Genomic DNA, 19,706 nt, shown 5'->3' with positions numbered 1-19,706 from the left:
TTAGATTGACATTAACGTCAAACAAATGACAGATAGATAAAAATTCTAACCTAAATTCATACCGGCACGTGTATTTGACATTTATGTACAAAAATTAGAAATGGAAGAAAATTGTTCAAATAATATTAATTTTGTTCCTTGCGTGAGATGGGTCAAACGAGGCGTAGCTAATACAAACCCAACAAAGGTATAAAACTGCAAAATGCAGTATTAACTTGGCTTATTTATTCTTTTTTAGGTACAGTTGTCTAAAGAAGAATTGATACAAATCATTAAGGATACAAAAGAAAAGCTAAAGTATAATTGAATATCAATTTAATGAATGTAATGTTTAAATAAAAATATTTTCAGTGTGACGCAGAACAGGACTGAGGATGAATCAATGGAAGGAGAATCGTCTACTGCTGATACGTATAACTTTGAAAATTATGACGAGGATGGTAAATATTATTAATAATTATTTGTTACATTTGAGAAATATATCAATTTTTAGATGAAGCTAACACAGCCTCAGTGCTTGGCATAAGTTCATTAGCTGAATTACCAACAGAAGCTGAGGATAATTTTTCAGAATCGGATGATTCGGAGAAAGAAGATGACGTTATTAAGCCAACTGATAATTTAATTTTAGTGGGACATGTCGAAGGAGATGCAAGTATTCTAGAAGTATATAGTAAGTGAAAGTTTTTTCGAAAAAGTTTAGTCGGTTAATGAAACGGGTTATTTTATTTTCTCAGTATATAATGAAATAGAAGAGTCCTTGTACGTTCATCACGATTTAATTTTGCCTTCATTCCCTCTGTGTTTGGAATGGCTAAACTACGAACCTAAAATGCCTTCTGGCAACTACTGTGCAGTTGGCTCGATGTCTCCTATAATAGAAGTGTGGGACATTGATTTAATGAATGTAGTAGAACCATCCTTTACATTAGGCAGGCCGGCAAGTGTGAAAAAGAATCGTCCTCACATTGGCCACACGGATGCGGTACTAGCTCTGGCTTGGAATAAAATTTATGAACATGTTATGGCGAGTGGATCAGTCGATCAGAGTATATTGTTGTGGGATTTGGAGAAAAAAACACCAAATACAACGATAAATGCTTTTCAAGAGAAAGTTCAGTGCTTAGAATGGCACAGGCTTGAAGCGCAAACGTTACTGGCAGGTATTGTTTCTAAAATCGCAATGGATTATATAAAATAATATTCACTGCATATTTTTTTAGGTGGTTGTGACAATACAGCAAAAGTTTTTGATTGCCGCACGCCGAACACTTATCAAACATGGCAGATAGACGGTGAGGCAGAAAGGGCAATCTGGAACCCGCTTCAACCTTTTATGTTTTTGGTCGGTACAAATAAGGGGTCAGTACAAGGTTTCGATTGTAGGAAAGGTATTTTAAACCGTTTTTGATTGTTCAAAGATTTAAATTTTTTATTTTTTAGGTCAATTGTGGTCATTAGAAGCCCATTCGAAGGAAGTAACAGGATTAGCTGTCAGTGGGCAGTGCCCCGGTTTACTGGTTACGGCTTCTCAAGATGAAACGGTCAAGACCTGGGACTTTTCGGAAGAAACGGTGCCGAGATTAGTTCACGAGAAAGAGTTCAATATGGGCAGCATTCACTGCTTGGAGTTGTGTCCAGATTCACCATTTGTTATTACACTAGGAGGGGATAAGAAATCTAATAATTTCACTGTATTCGACCTTCAAAATATTGATGTCGGTGAGTATACAAATATTTTTAGTATGTTAATGGAATAAAATTACATATTTGCTTTTTGCAGTAACTCACACCTTTGGTTCGAGAGAATTAGTTCAGTTAGTTTCAGAAACGAATAATGCAGAATCGAATAACGCAAGCAGTAGTTAATTATCGACAGTTCTTATAAAACAATATATTTTAATAATTTGCCAACCTATTACATATTTTTTATACAACATATAAATTAAAAACCTTGTTAAGTTTACAATTTCTTTTTAATCGACGTTCAGTTAAATATTATTCGACTAAATGATAAATAATTTAAAACTTTAATATCGATATTTTGTAGAATAATCTTTGGGTGATACGACTAAACCTCGGCCTTTTCTCGCACCTCTATACACAGTTTCAACAATGTCTATCATTTCCTGTTTATCTTCTAAGGGCCAATTGATTTTGTTGTTATTACCCGTACCCAAATCTATCATTATGTGCTTATTCCTGAAGAAAAACATTACTGTACAGGGATCATATAACTCGTACCTAAAATGTATGCACTACGTAAAACAGTAATATGATTTTCATGAATCACTTACATTTTATTGAAATCTGGAACTTCCGTTATATCAACTAAATAGATAACGGCAAAGTTTTTAACCTTCTCCGCAATGCTGTAGAGGACTTCGTCCATTTTCATACAGGAAGGGTCCCAATCGTGTCCAAATCTGATTACCTTAAAACATACGTTATAATTAACACAAATAATGATGAAAATTAGTTACTAAATTTCTTGATTAAATTTATTAGAATAATTACCACTACTCTATCTTCTTCCGATAAAATTGCTTGGTCTACTTGCCAGCCGTTGTGCAAATGAGCTAACATATACGACATTTTGCACGGTTTGTTTTAACTTTGCTCAGAAAATTCAAAATTGTAGTTTATTTTACTATGTGGTAACAGCTAGTCTCTGCCGCTAGTACTAAAATATGTTTTTGTTTTGTTGAACGAAATTTGACTTAACCTATAACATGTGAAAATTCCACAGAACAAAACCGTTTATTTTGTTTCTATGGGTTTCTAGAATTTTCCACCATAGAGGTTTTTGACGTAGATGGGAGTTCTCTCTACAAAACTTAGAAAACTAATAACATTAGTTTTTACAACTCACAAACATAACAGTTTAGATCTTTTTTTTAAGTCTATATTTAGAAGTCTTTCGTTACATTAGAGCATTTACTGCATGGAAGAAGAACGCTTACAGTTACAGAGAGAGAAAAAGATAATTTGCATTCTCTCTCGTATAGCCATTTGTTAGCTAGCGCAAATGGCTCCCGAACGATTAGAGAGAGAGTATCCAGAGGATCGCTCTTTCTCTCTCTACAGCATCTATACTTTTTAACACACTCGATGGCTCGATGCTTACTCCATGTACTACATGCTCTAAGATGGTTACAATAGTTGTATTCTTTTTACTAAATCATTTTCTTACTTCTGAAACTAACTAAGACTAAGTTAGCTAAGACGAAATGAAGTAAATAATACTCTAAAAAGAATACATTTATGGATTCATGGTTTCAGTTTAGATTAGTAAGGATTGTAACAAGCTAACATATATGGAGTAAGAGAGGATTATAAAATTCTTATTTTTAACCAAACTTATTAATGTAAAAAGATCAAATACTTTTGTAAGATAAAGTATCTTAGTTATTGTTAAAATTGGTTAAAATAATACAACTAATGTATTACTGATCTTTTAAGGTAGAAAATATTTTTATTAGTTAATTCAAGATTTAGCAACGACCCCAACAAACGATTACGTTGGGGGTGAAACTAAGTGAAAATGTTTCACAAATAGCTGGGACGCACTTTGACGTAAATTAATATTGTGTTAACTAATTCAGTAGTCTTAGGAATCATTTTCTTTGATGCAAGTTGTGCATCCTCTTTCGATGTCTAAGAGGTGAAGATGAAACTTATGCTAATTTTTGACTATAAATTTCATTCAAAATTTTTTTCACATGACCAGTCATTTTATTCCCTTCATGTTGGCGATTAAATTTTGGTAAAATTAAAAATAAAACAACTTTCTGTTTCACCATCTGTGATTGGTGTAATTTCTCAGGAGATTCTATTCAATCAATCAACGATCGCAGTATGTCGAGCATAGACGTAACGGTTTGTCACTGTTCATTGTAAACGAATCAATATTGGGAGCGCTAAGATTTATCAGTAACAATGTTGGTTGCCTAAGCTCAGTGGTCACGTGGCTTACAAACATTTTTGAAGGTTCTGTAGATGTTTTCATAAGCATAGAAATCATTAAAAAACAGATTCCACATACTTCATTGTCAAAATCAGGCACTGGCTATGTTAAAAAAAAGACGACAATAGTGTAAACAATTTATTATCCATTTCTAATACAAAATAATAAAATGTGACTCTAAAATAAACTCGTTTATTTATTATAATAGAATATATATACAAAGCTGCTTTCCTTAGAACATTTTCTAATAATTTACATACACATCTATAACTAATATACGTACAATTAGTTACATATCCACTGGAAGTGTCTCGATTTAGTCAAATTTTTATTTACATGAATGTAATGTTATAGTGAATTCTATCTATGAGTTATAAATAAGTTACCAAATTAGAAGAAATTTCTTTTCGTTTATGTACCGAATAGAACGTCGGGAAATTTCATATTACGTGTATCTTTAAAAAAATTTCGCCACACAGTTAAATCCCACTCATGATTTGGTCCTTCGAAGCACATACCTGTCGAAAAATAACTTGAAAACCGATTTCCTCTAATTTGACCGATATAAATTATAATAGTGCCTTACGTATTTAGCATAAATATAAATAATATTAATATACCACTTGTTATACTGTTATGTTTATTTGTACAGTGCTACAAAACCACTCGTCAACATTCGCACACTATAGTATCTTACGTTTATGTGAGCAATAGCCCCTTATATAAATTTCTCAAAAAATAACAACAAAATATAACATTTTTGACACTTTCTTTTATACCCTCAACGCTGTTAATGGGAAACCACTTCTACATAATTAGCCGGGTACAGCCCTACACGTCCGTCTTTTCTTCCCTTACACCAGCCTTGTTCGTCCTCGTCTTCCAGTTTCTCGAACACGTCTCCTGTAAAATTACATCCCCAATACTTTTTTCCTAGATATAAAAAATTAGGTTACCTGTTTTGAAGCTGAGCTCGTCGTTTTCCGCACCTTCGTAATCGTACAGCGCCTTGACGGGAACGCCGGGTTCTCCATTGTCTACGAGTGCATCGCTCTCCTCCCAGTCCTCCTCTTCGAACGGGTTGGACTCGTTTGCTTTGTTGGTCGATCCATTCCTGAAAATTTCAAAGTGCCTGATTGTCCGTACTTATATTTATGCAAAAAAAAAGAGGTACGAACGCTAGACGATGTAAACTGTTGAGGTTTGCGCATTGAAACTGTGTTTTTATAGCAACTTTAAAGAAAAATACACAATCAATTCTATGGTTCCAATTCCCCTGCATAAACAATTCCAGATTAAGGCTTCAGCTATTATTGGCCACTGTTGGCACTGCCATCTACTTTTTTAAATTCTTATGCACTTTAATATAATGTTGAGGAATCGCAATGAAACGTGACCGATTAGGTATTCAGTACAGTAAGCCTGTGCTCTGAATTCTTACGGTGTTGCGAGAAAGCACATTAAAATATTACGTTATCGACTTACGTAATTGTGGATCCTCGGTTCGCCGGACTTTCGGTTTTCTCCACAGTCTGTTTAACCTCCTTTTCCTGCGTCACCGGTGCGTTATTTGGCTTGGCCGCCATAGCCTTCTTGACGGATTTCTGAGTAGCCGAGTAGTCCTAAAAGAATTGTTTGCCATCAACTCCATTCCATTGTGTCACCTTTTCGTGTTTACGCGATATATTGCTTTATTTAAACAACAAAGTAACACTAAGGTGTTGGAATGAAAAGTAAATAAATGTAGTGCAGGTTCAAAAGTAGACTTCCGTTTTAACTTATTATTGAACGAAATGTTTCAAAGGATGATGTACTATTTGAAATTGTCGTCAACAATGTTGAAATAAAAAAATTTATACAGGGTGTTCAGGATTTAGCGGCCAGGCCAAAGAGTGACCGCAAAAATCGCCTGTCTTTTCACAATTCGCAGAGAACCAAAGAAAATAGATAAAAATATGTTTTTGGTCTCAAATTACTCGTCGTAAAAAATTAAGATGAGCATAGCTTTTAGTTTTTTGGAAATTTTCAAAAATCACCCCTATTTAGGGGTTGAAAAGGCGCCCAAAATGAAGAATTGAAAATTACCAATAAATATAAAATACTATTAGCATGTGAATTTTTCTATCGAATGATTCTTGATACAAAGAGATTTATTCTCATGACTGCTGAATGAGCTGAATCATGCTGAATTAGAAAATCCACCCTTAAGCACACCCAGGGGGTGAAATCATCCCCAAAAATAGAGAACATCAGAAAAAATGGTAAAAATTCCAAAAAAAATATATTAAGATAATTCATATTCTAATAGTTTTTATATCAATTGATAATATTCTAATATGATAATTCTTCATTTTTGGCATTTTTTTTAACCTAAGTAGGGGTGATTTCTAAAATTTTCAAAATACTAAAAGCTATGCTCATTTTAGTTTATTACGACAAGCAATTTGCGACCAAAAACATGTTTTTATGTACTTTTTTTAATTCTCTGCGAATTGCGAAAAAACGGGGGAAAATCACGTTTTTGCGGTCACTCTTTAAAACTGTGAATTTGAGTGGTTCAAATAAGTAAGTCTTTTGAATGAATATCAGGAAAATCTTCGTTTTTTGAAATACAGTGTTGAAATTTGTAATAAAATTTCACGTTTTCAAAATATCTAAAAATAATTAACACATGGTGATGAAACTTGGACTAATGGTTTAAAATTAGCATAATTCATGTTTAAATACGTCGACCAGTAGCAAAGATATGAGGAGTGACTATCAACTAAGAACTCTGTGAACTCTTAAGCACTGTGTTTAGTTTGTCTAAATATGAATTAATGCACAAATAACAGACTTTCCTCCATTCTAACACAGAATTTCTTTAAAATGGAGCTAGTTTGAAACTCAAATCACTTTTTGTTGTAAAGAAATTTGTAATTTACGATGCCCATTGTTCAAAATTACAATTTTCTTTACAACAAAAAGTAATTTGAGTTTCAAACTAACTCCGTTTTATAGAAAATCTGCGTTAGAATGGAGGAAAGTCTGTTATTTGTGAATTATTTAATATTTAGACAAACTGTGTATTAGATGTCGAATATGAAGCATTTCCGGACATTTCATCATGGGCCTTTTTATCCTTATTTTGGACACTACGACACCAATTTTAAATTTAGCCACCTAATCCTGAAACAGCCCGCATATAAATGCCACCTCTGATTATCCTAATTTATAATACACCAAAGAACACAAATAAATAATGATAAACGCGCAATAAAAGTGGTGACGTAAGCTCACAATTATTTTTTATTTCGACATTCGCAATGATTCATGTTGGCTGGAGTACCCCGCGTTTAAAAGATAAAACTATTTATTTACTAATAATGCCGATATCTTCATCAAGAGCGGCGATTAAAAAATACACCGGTTGGAACACTTGACTAAGTGAATTAGTCAATTATTATAAGCAGCATCCAATTTAATTTCGTACGTTTGGACTGTTAGTAATATTAGCGATTTGCGAAAATAGTCCAGGAGCTAGGAATTTTCAGGAATATTGCTCCGTATAACTTTGCGTCTGACCTTTTTAAGAAAAAAAATGTACTATTTCATCTGAATAAAATATTTTTTTGGAAAGCCCATCAATCCCATTGATTTGTAACTGTATATCAAAGAAAAAACATATCATCCATTTTCTTTTTCGTACAACTTAAACTGGGCGAGATATAACCTACAAAATATATGCCATATCTTAGATGTCATTGCCTACTGGAACCAAACATTGCTTTGTACCTACTGTCAGAGCAGTAGGCACTGAATATCAATGACATTTAAGATATGACATATACTTTGTAGGTTATATATCACCAAAACTCAAATCATGTCAGTAGATTAAATCTTTTGTTACAAATGCAATTTTAAATACAATGTAATCATTAAACATCTGGAAAATTGAATAACGCAGAAATTCTTTTTGCTATATTTTAGATTTTAGAAAAAAGTAAGTTAAAAATTACTCGTTTATAAAATGGAAGATTTTTTATTTTTGAAATAATGTTCGGGATCAAATGGACTGATGGAATACACAAAATAATCAGCTTTTAGGGTTGTTGGTGACAATACAATATATGCAAGTTCGACGCCGATGTTTCATTGTTTTATTACATCTTCAGGAGTCTATAATTATGGTTTCTTTTAGTCATTCTTAAAAATCACAGGACTTTTTTAGGTACCGGGGAATTCTTCAAAGCAATATGTATTTGTTGATCACTAAATGCAAACTCATGATTTTTACTTTAAAATTGACAAAAAAGATACCGTAACTGTAGAATCCTGAGGATATTCTAATTAAAACAACAAAACTTCGACGATTATATAAATTATTGGTTTTCTTTCCATAAAATTGACCCAAAAGAATTTTAAAACGCACTGGAACGAACAAACACATTTTCCAGTTATTTCGAAGCAAATTCTTTTCCGGGCCTCGCACCTGGACTACAGCAACTAATAAAATATATTCCCTATGATTCCCTCTGCGATTCTATACGAAATTCCGGTCTCTACGACTAATGAAACCTGCCTCAGTGTAAAAACGCCTTAAAAAATAGGTAATAAAGTAAAAGCAAAAAGCATACATGCAGATCCTCTCCAACGGGTCTTTGATGGATTAAAGTAATTCCGGACGGGGACGAGTCTTTCGATTTTCCCTTATGAATATCACGAAACTCTTCGGTGTAATCCTATACAGAAACATGCAGTACAAAATAAAAATCACACTCGAAACCAACAAAAATAAAAATTATGTCAGTCTCATGCTGCGGTAGTTTGGAAGACTCACCTCGAATTGCGGCCAGTTCATGGCCATATTGACGCCGTGGTTGTTCGACCACCACTTCAGGTCTTTTTCGTAGTCCGCGTTGTTGATCGTGTGGTAAAGTTCTTCGTATATCTGGTTCAAGCTGAGGAGAGTTTCCGATATTAAGACGCTGCGGAGAATAGCGCGTTTAAAAAAGTTACACTTACGTTGGGTCCTGCGAAACGTTAAGATATTTGTGTATTTCAAAGAGCGTTGCCTTGATGAAATTCAGCCTTTGAGCTTCTAATTCCTGACACTTATCGAACACAACCGTCATATCCTCCATGTACTTCGGATTATACTGGTTTATTTCTTGAAGGGCCAACTCGTATTTCTCTCGACATTTCTGAACCTCTTCTTTGGATTTCTGCACTCTGTCTTGCATTTTTTTCACCTGGGTGATATAATTAATCATAAAACAGCATTTCGACATAAACACAATTAAATGTATTTTTTTTTCTATTCCAAGCAAACAAAACTCACCATTTGTGTCTTCTATGAAGCAGACCAAATAAGACAAATTTATGTTAATAACATGTTTTAAAAGAATTGTGTTTTTTGTCCACATTATACAAAGATTAAAAGTAGAATTGAATTTTCTGGTATATATTATTTGCTTAAGCAGATACTTGACTCAGAAAATTCTTCTCATGACGTAAAAATCTTTTTTTATGTATTTTGAATGTTTCTCTCTTTCTTGGTTTCTTAATTAGCATAATGCATTATTGAATTCTAAGGATAACATCAACTGTTATAACCATTTCATTAATAGAGGACATATGTTGTCCCACTGAAAATGTTTATCCATATAACGAGCGTTCAAATAAAAACGTGGTCGAAGTTGGCTCTGACACATTGGACGTATGGAGTAGCTTATAGCGACCAACTTAACCTCATTTCTCAACGAGCTGTATAGCAGCTGTCAGTTTCAATAACGTTAATGACTATATAACTTTATTTTAAAGAATAATCGTGATAACAATAACAAACAATTAAAGGAGCTGCGGAAAGTGTCCCCCTCCTTGTTATAACAATAAATTAAAGCAGCTGCTGAAAGTGTCCCCCTCCTTGTTCCAAGCACTTTTCACACCTGTTCCTCAAAGAATTAAAGACATTTTCTAAGATGCTCGGGGTATTGTTAATTTCACGAATCTTGTCTATAAGTCGAGCCTGCAGATGGTTTAAATCAGGAATAGGCAGTTCAAAAATAGTGTTTTTAAGGTAAGGCCACAAAAAGAAATCACACGGCGTAATATCACATGACCTTTGTAATTTCGTTTTCTTCCAGCTGGTTAACAAAAGGAGCGATAATTTCCTCTCTATACCTTTGCGCAGTAAGAGTACCATTAAAAAAATAGGTCCATAAATCCTCCTTCGATTGAGAGCACACCAAACTCCAATTTTTTGAGCGTGTAGAGGGCCCTCGACAAAAAAGTTATCTGGTTTTTCAGAAGACCACATTCTCATATTCTGTGAGTTTACGTAACCACTTAAATGAAACCAGGCTTCATCAGAAAAAAAGGTGATATTATGAAGTTCACCGTAGTTGTTTAAAAACCATTCACAAAATACAGCCCGTCGCGGAAAATCAACTTCATGAAGTTCTTGCTGACAAGTTAAACGATAGGAGAACAAACTCAAATCTTTTTTTAACACTGTGTGGCAGGTACCGACTGATAGTCCCACCATTTGTGATAAAACACGTACAGAAGTTCTTGGCGCATTTTCCATTATTTGTTGGACATTTTCTTTTAATTCTTCAGTCCGCTTTTTAGGTCGGCCGCTTCCTTCTTTTCTTGTTACACTGCCCGTTTCACGAAAAACATTAACACAACGCTGAACTGCACTTTGAAAAATTTTGTACTCAACAACGCCGGGAAATTGATTTTGAAATTCTATGAAACATTCCTCAATAATGAATATTTCCATATTCCATTAATCTTGCGTCCATTTCTAAAGTAGGACTCTATGATAAACACTTTTTGTTCTTGAGAAAACACCATTTTAAAGGCTTTTTAAAACGAAAATATTCAAATTGATAGCGGCGACATAGCGCTTTGACAGATGACGTTTAACTTAATTTGCTATACGCTACGCCCTACGTCCAAATTATCAGAACCAACTTGACCACGTTTTTATTTGAACGCTCGTTATTTTAATTTTTGAAGTAGTATTTCTTCAAAAGAATGTTTTTTTCATAAAATAAAAAAAAAGTGATCCCTCTTTTCAACTCCCCTGTGGACACACCGCACTTTCTGATAAAAACTCAAAGCAAAACATGGAACAACATTCTGCCTGTACAAACTCGTAAACTATTAAAAAGAGTACACAAGAAAACTTGCCGTGTTTACCTGATCCGCAGAGAACGAGCTGTCTCCGGCCGCGTTTCTCTCCTGGTTGGCGGCAGATTTCTCCGTCTTGCACGCCGTGTGGTAGTCAGTCTTGGCCTTTTCCACTTTCTGTAAGAGCTTCGCCCAGGGCTTCTGCGCCTTCTTAAATGCGTCGTCCATGTCCTTCTTCTCCTTTATGTGCATCATAGACTGTAACAAGGATACGGGGGAATATTAAAAGCAACCGAGAACGAAAATATTTGCGGAAAATTATCCCTCGCCGAGGGGGATGTTTAGAGTGTCGGGGTGGCCCGATAATGGGGCACTACGCCGTACTCCTTTTGCATTTGCATATTTTACGAGGGCTTATTGTGTAGCTTCGGGGCGGCCGCCGTGAAAAATTATCGAGTAATGATATTCGCTTTAGACGGGTAATCTTTAACGGTAAAATACTCGGGCATTATTACGGCAACGTAATACGTTGGTTCCATTAACGATAGCTATTACAGCAGCGTTCAAAATTTAGTTAAAACGTTTTTGACAAGTTTGATACTTGAAATGTAATGGATATATAATCAAATTCTGAAGCTAAATAGGAAATATTTGATCAAATTAAATGCATCCAACTTCCTTTAGTTCGTTTTGGAAACTGTTAAGGTCATGAAACATTGATTTACACTTGTGTAGACCAATAGTCCAGGGAACGAAGAGCAAAATAGGGTAAAACCTCCGAATACTTTCCGATAGATACGATTTTTATGAAAATTTCACAATAGTATTTTTCAGCCAATTAAAGGCCTGTATTTTGTAGCGTTACTATAGCAACTAAGAAAATTTCCGGAAATTTTTCTCTTCCTTGGGGTAAGGAGCATGAAATTACACTGGAAATTTTTTGACATTTATAAATAAAATGACATTTATATTTAACTTCAAATTTATTCTATCATAATTTAATAAGTACAAATCATTTATAAATAATTATTTACCATGTATGTACTTTTAGTAGTTTTAATTAAAGCGTCCAAATGTTGCTGAAATTCCTCAGCCACGTCTTCTTTTCTTAATGGGGAATAAACAAGCACACATTCACTAAAATTTATAAAATGTCTGTTTCAAAAAATAAATGTAGTACTTTGAAACAATCTTATTTTGCTGTGATCCACGAAGAGCTCCATATTTCTTACACACAAGAAGCAAATGATTTTTAATAATCCCAAACAAGTTTGGCGAATAAATTTCTGGCCCGCATTCTTGTAATAAATACATTAAAAATTTTAGGTTCCGATGATACATTTTAATTTCACTAACTTTTTTGCAAAACTTGCATAAAACGTATTTCTCAAACCGCTCCATTTTTCAATTGTACAACACAACGATTTTAAAGAAAATGGTCAAATAACGTCAAAAGTCACGATTACCTTGTTTGACATGGATTCCATGGCCTTCTTAATAATATATACATATGAATTTTATTGATATTACATAGTGCTTAAGGTTCTTTGTAAGAAAATATATTTCTACCAACTTTAGTAAAATGAGTATGTGGAAAACTGAGGGATTGATCTACTATCGACTTATTTTTTATTATTTTGCTTAACTAAAGTCGGTTAGTTGTATTTTATTTAACCTAATGTTATATGTATGTATGTAAGTTACTTTGATTATATTGTGAAATTTTCTTACCGAATACCACTCTAGCTTCAATTAAAAACTGGAAATTTTTTCTTGCACACGAATATTTTTTAGAAAATTCGTGAGCTCAAAAAAATTTCCAGTAATAATTGAAGCTCTAGTGGTATTATAAGTGAAAATTTGGAATTAAGCTTATTTCACCCTGCAGATGAAAAGTTTTACAGGGTGTTTCAGAAAATACAGGTGATAGTACAATTAAAAATAAGATTTTTTTCTTATGAACTTTATATCTATCTCCTCTTGTTTTCGAGATTCAGAGCGACAAAATAAATTTTTTTAAATAGAATTTTTACGAGTTTCCAAACGGTGCGAAATATTTTTATGAAGTTTGGTATTGCGAGGTTTTTAAGGATGCCAAATCCGCTAGTCTAATTATTTTTTGGATATTTCATAGAGGGCGCTAGTTATGCTACATTCCTATTACATTTTAAGTTCTAATTTAAGGTTAAGCTTTTTACCATTCGGACTCCAATTTCTAATGTACAAACTTGTTTTTCTAAAAATAATGTACTCTTGTTAGAACTTTATAATGTGGACGGTTTTCGAGTAAAAAGACTTTTAAGGCTCTTACAATATTACGGTCTATAAAATAAGTGACTTTTCTCAAAGTAGGTTTATGTCAAAACTTATTGATGTCTCATAAACAACGCATACATTCTTAGTAATATTTTAAACTCTAATTAAGTAAACCTTATACCAAAATTTTAGTGAAAAATATTATGTGAAAAAAAATATAAACTTTTGTACTCTTGAATATTTTTTGTACCTTCTTTATTTTTTAATTTATTTTCAAAAATGTTATCTTTTTGGAATTAAAAAATGTTTTTTCAATCAAAACGTAATATTTTCAAAAATATGCATTCTAAACCGCTTAAACTTGTATAATATATTGTTAGCACTAAAAAATGTAATTGTAGAAGGATTACTTTTAATTTTAAATCTCGTGAAAAATTCATCAGTTGTACTTTTTCCCGAAAAAGCGAATTAACAGTTTTATTTTTATCATAACTGTTAATTTTTATGCTAATGACCTAAAGTCAAGTTCATTTTAAAGATTTTTTAAAGTACTTTAAAAAATGTTGTGTGCATTTTTCTTGAAAAAGCACCTCTTGCAGATACGTAAATGAAAAAAAACTCAATATTTTTCTTTTTCCATAAGCTTCATTTTCTTCGTTTTTTTTTAAATAAAATGTCTATTTTCCGAGTTATTCGAGAAAAACGACTGAAGAACGTCTTTTTTTAATAAAAAAAATGTACATTTTCAATCACCAATATCTCAAAAAAATATATTTCTTAAAATTTATTGCTTTATCGATTCCTTTATTTTCAATATTTTCTTTTTCATCCCCTAGAAGGGGTGGCGGGAAATAGTAACATCTATTATGTTAATTTTAAATCACCTATCAGTTTTATATTTGAATTATCTTTAGGTTTTTTGACGATTTTCATTCCTTGGCTCTCTCGGAGAAACTGCAAATGGCAATTTATTTTTAATCCGGGAAACAGCGGCAAGTCAAAATGATATGTAACAATAGTCGACGTTCATGAAAATCTAATTTCTTTTAGAACTGCATATATTTGTAGTCTACAATATACAATTTTGTCAAGAACGCATTGTGACGTCATTTAGTGCGACGGCGAATACAACCTGTTTCTAATAATGTACACATACATCTCGGACATTCACATTTTGAATCTGACACGATATTATTTGGCCAGTTCTAAGAAAGTAAAACATAATAACACGAATATAAAACACGGTATGCCAAATTATTACTTGTTTTCTCTGCAAAGACTTAGTTTTCCCTATAAATTAAACAAAAACAGCGCCATTTCTCGGTTGCTTATTATCGTCAACGTTCTATCGGTTCTTCTAATATCCTTGGTCTACTTTATAAAGCCGTTGTAGTCTAAAGTACCTATTTAAAAATTCTTATTGACAAATTACAACTGCTCCTGCGAATTACAGGAATCTGTAATGGTTTTACGAACATAAATTAAGTGGCGCCACTGCGTCGCCGTCTAGAACTAACAAAACGGGGCAGTGGAGCAGTCGAAAAATTCCAGGGATGCCTCTATGCAGCCAACAGAGGTCCACTTTAAATTGGTGGCATAGTGTTGCCATTTTCGTAATTCAGTCGGATTTGGGCATCGCTATTTGTCTTTATCTATGGACATAGCGTGTTCCTACGCGTTCGTTGGCCTGACATTACAATTCATACGGCTCATGTAGGTATTGTTCTTTTTTTAGAATGGCTTATTGCTGATGTCTTTTTCACTGGGCGTACGTAATGAGATGTTCACGATTGAAATGACATTCGAAGCATTTCAAATAAAAAATAATAGACCCGCGCTGCTCTAGAATTTCGGATCAAATTATTCGGGTGGTTTTCTCCAAACCAAAAGTGAACTTATTGTTATCTTACGAGGCAATCTCGGTTTCTAAATATTCTGTCAAGATTTCCTTAATAATGTGTGGAAGATTACCAGTGTGCAGTTATAATTAATTAACATTAAACGATAATGGACTCTTAAAAATGTTAATTAAAGCAATTCTTTTAAAATTTATGGAGTTGGTGGTAGATTTACTGTTAGTTCAAATTTCAACATATTTTTATAGCACTGACATAGTTTCATAAATTGTTTTTGTTATTTAGGGAGTTTTCTGTAACAATTGGACAAACTAATTTTTAATATTTCAACCAATATGTACAATACATTCAAAGCTTTTGTTTGGCAGGTAGATATACGAGTATATGTATAATAAGAAAACTGTGACTAGGTATAATTTTCTTTCGAAAAAGGACAAATCTGTTAGTAATTTAGTTAATGGTAATGGCAAACAGAGAATTTCAATTACACAAATAACAAACACACAATGTGCTCGAACGTATAATAAATAAGGTAATCTGCTGTTTTGTAATCATTTACAATCATCAAACTTCATTAGAGATTACTTCATGTGCAAAATGAACAGTCCTTTATTATTCAAATTGTGCAAGCTCCCTTCCTATTACAATTTTTTAAACTCAATAATAAAATGCCTAAGTATTTTGTTCAATCTATTGCAAGTACTGGCGTCTATGGTGAATAAAATTAAAAACCCACATTCCTGAGCATCAGCTTCTTGTACCTGCGAGAATTAAACAAAGTATGACGGGCCATTTTGCCATTTTTAATAAAATTTTTAATTTAGTTTAGTTTCTGTGTAACGGTATGAGGTATTCATAATTGTTGTTTTATATATTTTGTATTTAAAGACATTTATAATAAAATCTGGAAGATATATCTTTGAGATTTAATGAAATGTCATTCACTAAGTTCTGCTTAAAAGGCTTCGCATGCTCATCACGATTTTCTATTCGTATTATGTGAAATGTAGTCGCTTTGCAATGTAAAATAACAAAAACGTAACTGTATTTATACTTTTCCGCATTATTATTTACCAGTAACCAAATTAAAGACATTATTAAAATTGATGATATCACATAAACATATTTCATTATTTTTTATCATTAAAACTGGTATTCGTATTGTTCCCGACGATACACACGTTAGTCTGAATACAATGGAGGATAAAATAAAACCTGCTATTTAAATTTCTCACATACATTATTTTTTTAATACATCCACTGCCACTGAAAGATAAAAGGAATCGAGCAGAGATTATATCATTTCTGCTGAATCAGACGAACCAATATGCCAAGGCTGTTAAAATGGGAGGAAGATTATTGGCGAGCTATCGCCATTTACTGGGCTTTATAGAGCACTAGGAACAAAAGATCGAGGAACTTTTTTCTTTGTTCAGAAAGCACTTATTAGCGACATCGCAAAGCCTACGCTTAAACAAGATCGACACGATTTAAAGCAAACAGATTTGCAAAAGGCTATTTTATTTAAACTATATATGTATTATTATGTAGAGTACACCCTGTATATTGAATATTTATAAATCTAAGATTAAATTATACATCGACACTTTCCGATCCAAGTTGTTACTTCTGCAATTTATCTCCAGCAAAACGTTAAGTGGACCATCATTGTTTTCACTTCACTGTCCTCATTAACGCCCATACTTTTTTTTTGTAACACGAATGATACGAGTTTTGTTTTAGTGGGTAGGTACGGTTAATTGAACGGTTCGCAGATAAAAACTAGGTGAAATCAAGAAATTACGTTTGTTAATAAGAACACACGGCTATTGGTATCGAGTTCATCATAATAAATAAAAATACAGCAAGACGATTTACTCAAGATCGCGTTTTGCAAATTGCGATTTCATCGCTGTAAACGTTACAGATATCCGCAGATGGAATATTTAATTATGTTTATAGCGTGTTTTGCACATATAGTTTCAAAACAACAATTCTTGTGGAAATGTACTGGGTGATTCTGCAAACAAACTTTGAGAAAGATGTGGTATAAAAAACGATACATTTGCCTTATTAACTTGTATCCAATTTATAACGGTTGGAAAACTATAGAGTGCTAAATAAAATCATTAAATTACATTTTTTCATAAAATTTACCAATAATTAAATGTTCATTGTAGCATTTTAGTCATATGAACTTTTTGTGAATTTTTTACAATTAGAACATAATTTTGTGGAACTTCTGTGCTATGATTCATTGGCATATCATTCATTACTTTTGGACAATTCCTGCCTGAAAATTCAGATGTCAGAATTCGCTACAGAATTCAAATATTATTAATGGCTTTCCATCTGAATGTATATTAAATTAGAGTTATTACTATTTTAAAATGTTAAAAACTACGAAAGGACTAGATACATGTACCTATATTTAAATTGACATTATCTTCCTTTCTACATGCTTTCACCATTAAAGTAAATAACAACGTTACAGATATATTTCGTTATCTAAAGGTAATTTATTAAAAAACTTACAAGTATTGTAGAAAACAGTCATACAAACCTGTATAGGTTGTTTTAAACAAGGTATTGCAATCATTTGTCGGAAAATAATCAAATGTCCATATTAACTAATACAGAACTTATATTTTATACATATCTTTAGCACAAAAGTTTGTTTGCTTTACAGAAATAATTCCTTCTGCAGTGAAATAAACCAATGAAGCCTTAAACATGCTTATTCCAAGTACTGCAAGGTTATAATTTAAAGATTCAAAGAATACATGTTAGGAAAACTGGAGCAAAGCCCATAAACGAAACCATAAAAATACTTTATTTTATTCACAAAAGGAAATTTAGAAATTTACTTTGTATGTGTAACATATACGATAATGCAGTACGGTGCAGTAAAAGGAAAAAACAAAGGTGTAATTATTGCTCTATATTTATCTACTAACGATACGTCACACATGACTAGTTATTTGCAAGTGAACACATAAACGATATCACTATTTTATTTAATTGGGTATTTAAAGCCAAAAAGATCTATTGAAGTGGTAATTTTATAAGTTCAGTTTTGCCTAACCGGAAATATCAAATCTACACTGAGAAGGTAGATAATTATTGTTAAAGAACTATTACTTTTGGCATAGTCTTTGCTAAAATTTCTTTTCAGGGTGACAGAAATACCCATAAATAAAAAAGTAATAAACATTTCCCACAAATAAATAATTACAGGCAATATCATACACGTGTATCTATTACATAAAATTATTTTAATTATGTACCAATGGAATCGAGCCTATCCCGTGGCTGCCTCATTGCTATGCAGCCTGGCGTTTTCCCCCCGTTCCTTATCAGAAAGTAAAAGTCACTATTTCATCAAATAAAATGTTCCAGTGAGTACGCGACAGTGTTCCTAATTAGGTACCAGACGAATAATTACTGAAACAGGAGACCACGCCGCGGCATTTGAACTTTTACTTTTGCGCCACGGTTACGTAATCCGGTGTACGGGAAGCGTCGGGTAAACAAAATCATAAAATTGACCTCCGAAATAACAAACAGTATCTAAGTGTTATGTTATGTACTTAGCGCACTTACAATTCGGTGTAATAGATTCGTGGAGTAACCTCCGTGGTCTACAAGCGAAGCTGAGCGCGGATTATCGACAGTGGCGTGCGTTCGAGAGGAGCCCAAATAATATTTTTATATAATAGTAGGTTCTGAAAGATGAGAATTCGAGATTTTCAACTAATATTCGATTTTTTTTTCGTGTCTTGTGAAAATATGTTAATTTATCATCTTTTAAAAGCCCTCTCAGAAAATCAGCTCAAAAAAAATTTTTTTAGAGCTCGCTTAAGATTTTGAAAAATTTCCAAAATCGTCAAAAATTGATTTTTTTAAAAAAATTTTTCTCATTATTTTATCATTTTCTAAGTTGAAAAAAATCTCGATTCTGAAAATTTCAGATCGATATTTTAATTTCTAACTTTCAAAGTAGTGTACACCTGTTTTCGAGCGACCTCTAAAAATAAATATCAACGAACCAATATTTTTTTTATTGAATTTGATGAACAAAAGAATAGAAATGAATCACGAGACTTAAATTTTAAAAAATTATAAATATTTGATACTCACAGTGCGGTATTAAATTTTGCCTCGAGAAATTTTTCAAGTACCGTGATTTATTTCTATTCTTTTGTTCATCAAATTCAATAAAAAATATTATTAGTTTGTTAATATTTATTTTTAAATGTCGTTCGGAAACATTTTAGGTGAACTATTTTTAAAGTTAAAATAATTATGAGTGACCTTTACAAATTAAAATATCGACTTGAAATTTTCAGAATCGAGATTTTTTTCAACCTAGAAAATGATAAAATAACGAGAAAAAAAATTTAATTTTTGACGATATTGGACATTTTTAAAAATCTCGAGCGACCTCTAAAAAATTTTTTTTGAGCTGATATTTAGAGAGGGCTCTTAAAACATGATAAACTAACATA

At 32.5% G+C, this 19,706-nt stretch overlaps 3 protein-coding genes across 6 annotated transcripts in view; 1 reads left to right on the top strand and 2 right to left on the bottom strand.

Annotated features, from left to right (window-relative positions):
- Positions 1-59: 59 nt before the first annotated feature.
- On the top strand, positions 60-1,915 carry LOC108908987 (periodic tryptophan protein 1 homolog). The gene is made up of 8 exons (XM_018713191.2): positions 60-187; positions 239-297; positions 352-440; positions 494-673; positions 738-1,163; positions 1,224-1,391; positions 1,444-1,722; positions 1,784-1,915. The coding sequence occupies exons 1-8, from the start codon at positions 101-103 to the stop codon at positions 1,867-1,869; spliced, it is 1,374 nt and encodes a 457-aa protein (XP_018568707.1). The 5' UTR covers positions 60-100; the 3' UTR covers positions 1,870-1,915.
- Positions 1,916-1,940: 25 nt separating this feature from the next.
- On the bottom strand, positions 1,941-2,740 carry LOC108908988 (thioredoxin-like protein 4A). Its single transcript, XM_018713192.1, has 3 exons — positions 2,518-2,740; positions 2,298-2,434; positions 1,941-2,244 (listed from the first exon to the last, which is right to left on the bottom strand). Exons 1-3 carry the CDS (start codon positions 2,593-2,595, stop codon positions 2,031-2,033), a joined length of 429 nt encoding a protein of 142 aa, XP_018568708.1. The 5' UTR covers positions 2,596-2,740; the 3' UTR covers positions 1,941-2,030.
- A 1,403-nt stretch (positions 2,741-4,143) lies between these two features.
- LOC108909031 (protein kinase C and casein kinase substrate in neurons protein 1) overlaps positions 4,144-19,706 on the bottom strand; it is a 33,988-nt gene continuing 18,425 nt past the window's right edge. For 2 of the 4 annotated variants that reach the window (XM_018713250.1, XM_018713248.2), the window contains exons 3-9: positions 11,147-11,344; positions 8,972-9,198; positions 8,787-8,907; positions 8,584-8,688; positions 5,453-5,589; positions 4,924-5,081; positions 4,144-4,870 (exon numbers count right to left, since the gene is read on the bottom strand). In XM_018713250.1, the coding sequence (XP_018568766.1) occupies positions 4,758-4,870; positions 4,924-5,081; positions 5,453-5,589; positions 8,584-8,688; positions 8,787-8,907; positions 8,972-9,198; positions 11,147-11,344 (1,059 nt within the window). In that variant the 3' untranslated portion in view covers positions 4,144-4,757. The remainder of the gene's footprint in view (positions 4,871-4,923; positions 5,082-5,452; positions 5,590-8,583; positions 8,689-8,786; positions 8,908-8,971; positions 9,199-11,146; positions 11,345-19,706) is intronic. The other 2 variants (XM_018713249.2, XM_018713251.2) reach the window with 2 other exon arrangements.

Source organism: Anoplophora glabripennis, unplaced genomic scaffold (genome assembly GCF_000390285.2).
Source record: "Anoplophora glabripennis isolate ALB-LARVAE unplaced genomic scaffold, Agla_2.0 scaffold72, whole genome shotgun sequence".
Taxonomy (NCBI): Eukaryota; Metazoa; Arthropoda; class Insecta; order Coleoptera; family Cerambycidae; genus Anoplophora; species Anoplophora glabripennis.
Note: the sequence above shows the minus strand (reverse complement) of the source record. Positions and strands in the feature narration are given on the sequence as shown.

Coding starts and splice junctions, on each gene's coding strand:
- LOC108908988 (XM_018713192.1), bottom strand. CDS start 2,595: ATGTCGTATATGTTAGCTCATTTGCACAACGGCTGGCAAGTAGACCAA. Junction 2,435..2,517: donor CGGAAGAAGATAGAGTAGTG/GTAATTATTCTA, acceptor GTATGTTTTAAG/GTAATCAGATTTGGACACGA. Junction 2,245..2,297: donor GTTCCAGATTTCAATAAAAT/GTAAGTGATTCA, acceptor CATACATTTTAG/GTACGAGTTATATGATCCCT.
- LOC108908987 (XM_018713191.2), top strand. CDS start 101: ATGGAAGAAAATTGTTCAAATAATATTAATTTTGTTCCTTGCGTGAGA. Junction 298..351: donor GATACAAAAGAAAAGCTAAA/GTATAATTGAAT, acceptor AAATATTTTCAG/TGTGACGCAGAACAGGACTG. Junction 674..737: donor AAGTATTCTAGAAGTATATA/GTAAGTGAAAGT, acceptor TTATTTTCTCAG/TATATAATGAAATAGAAGAG.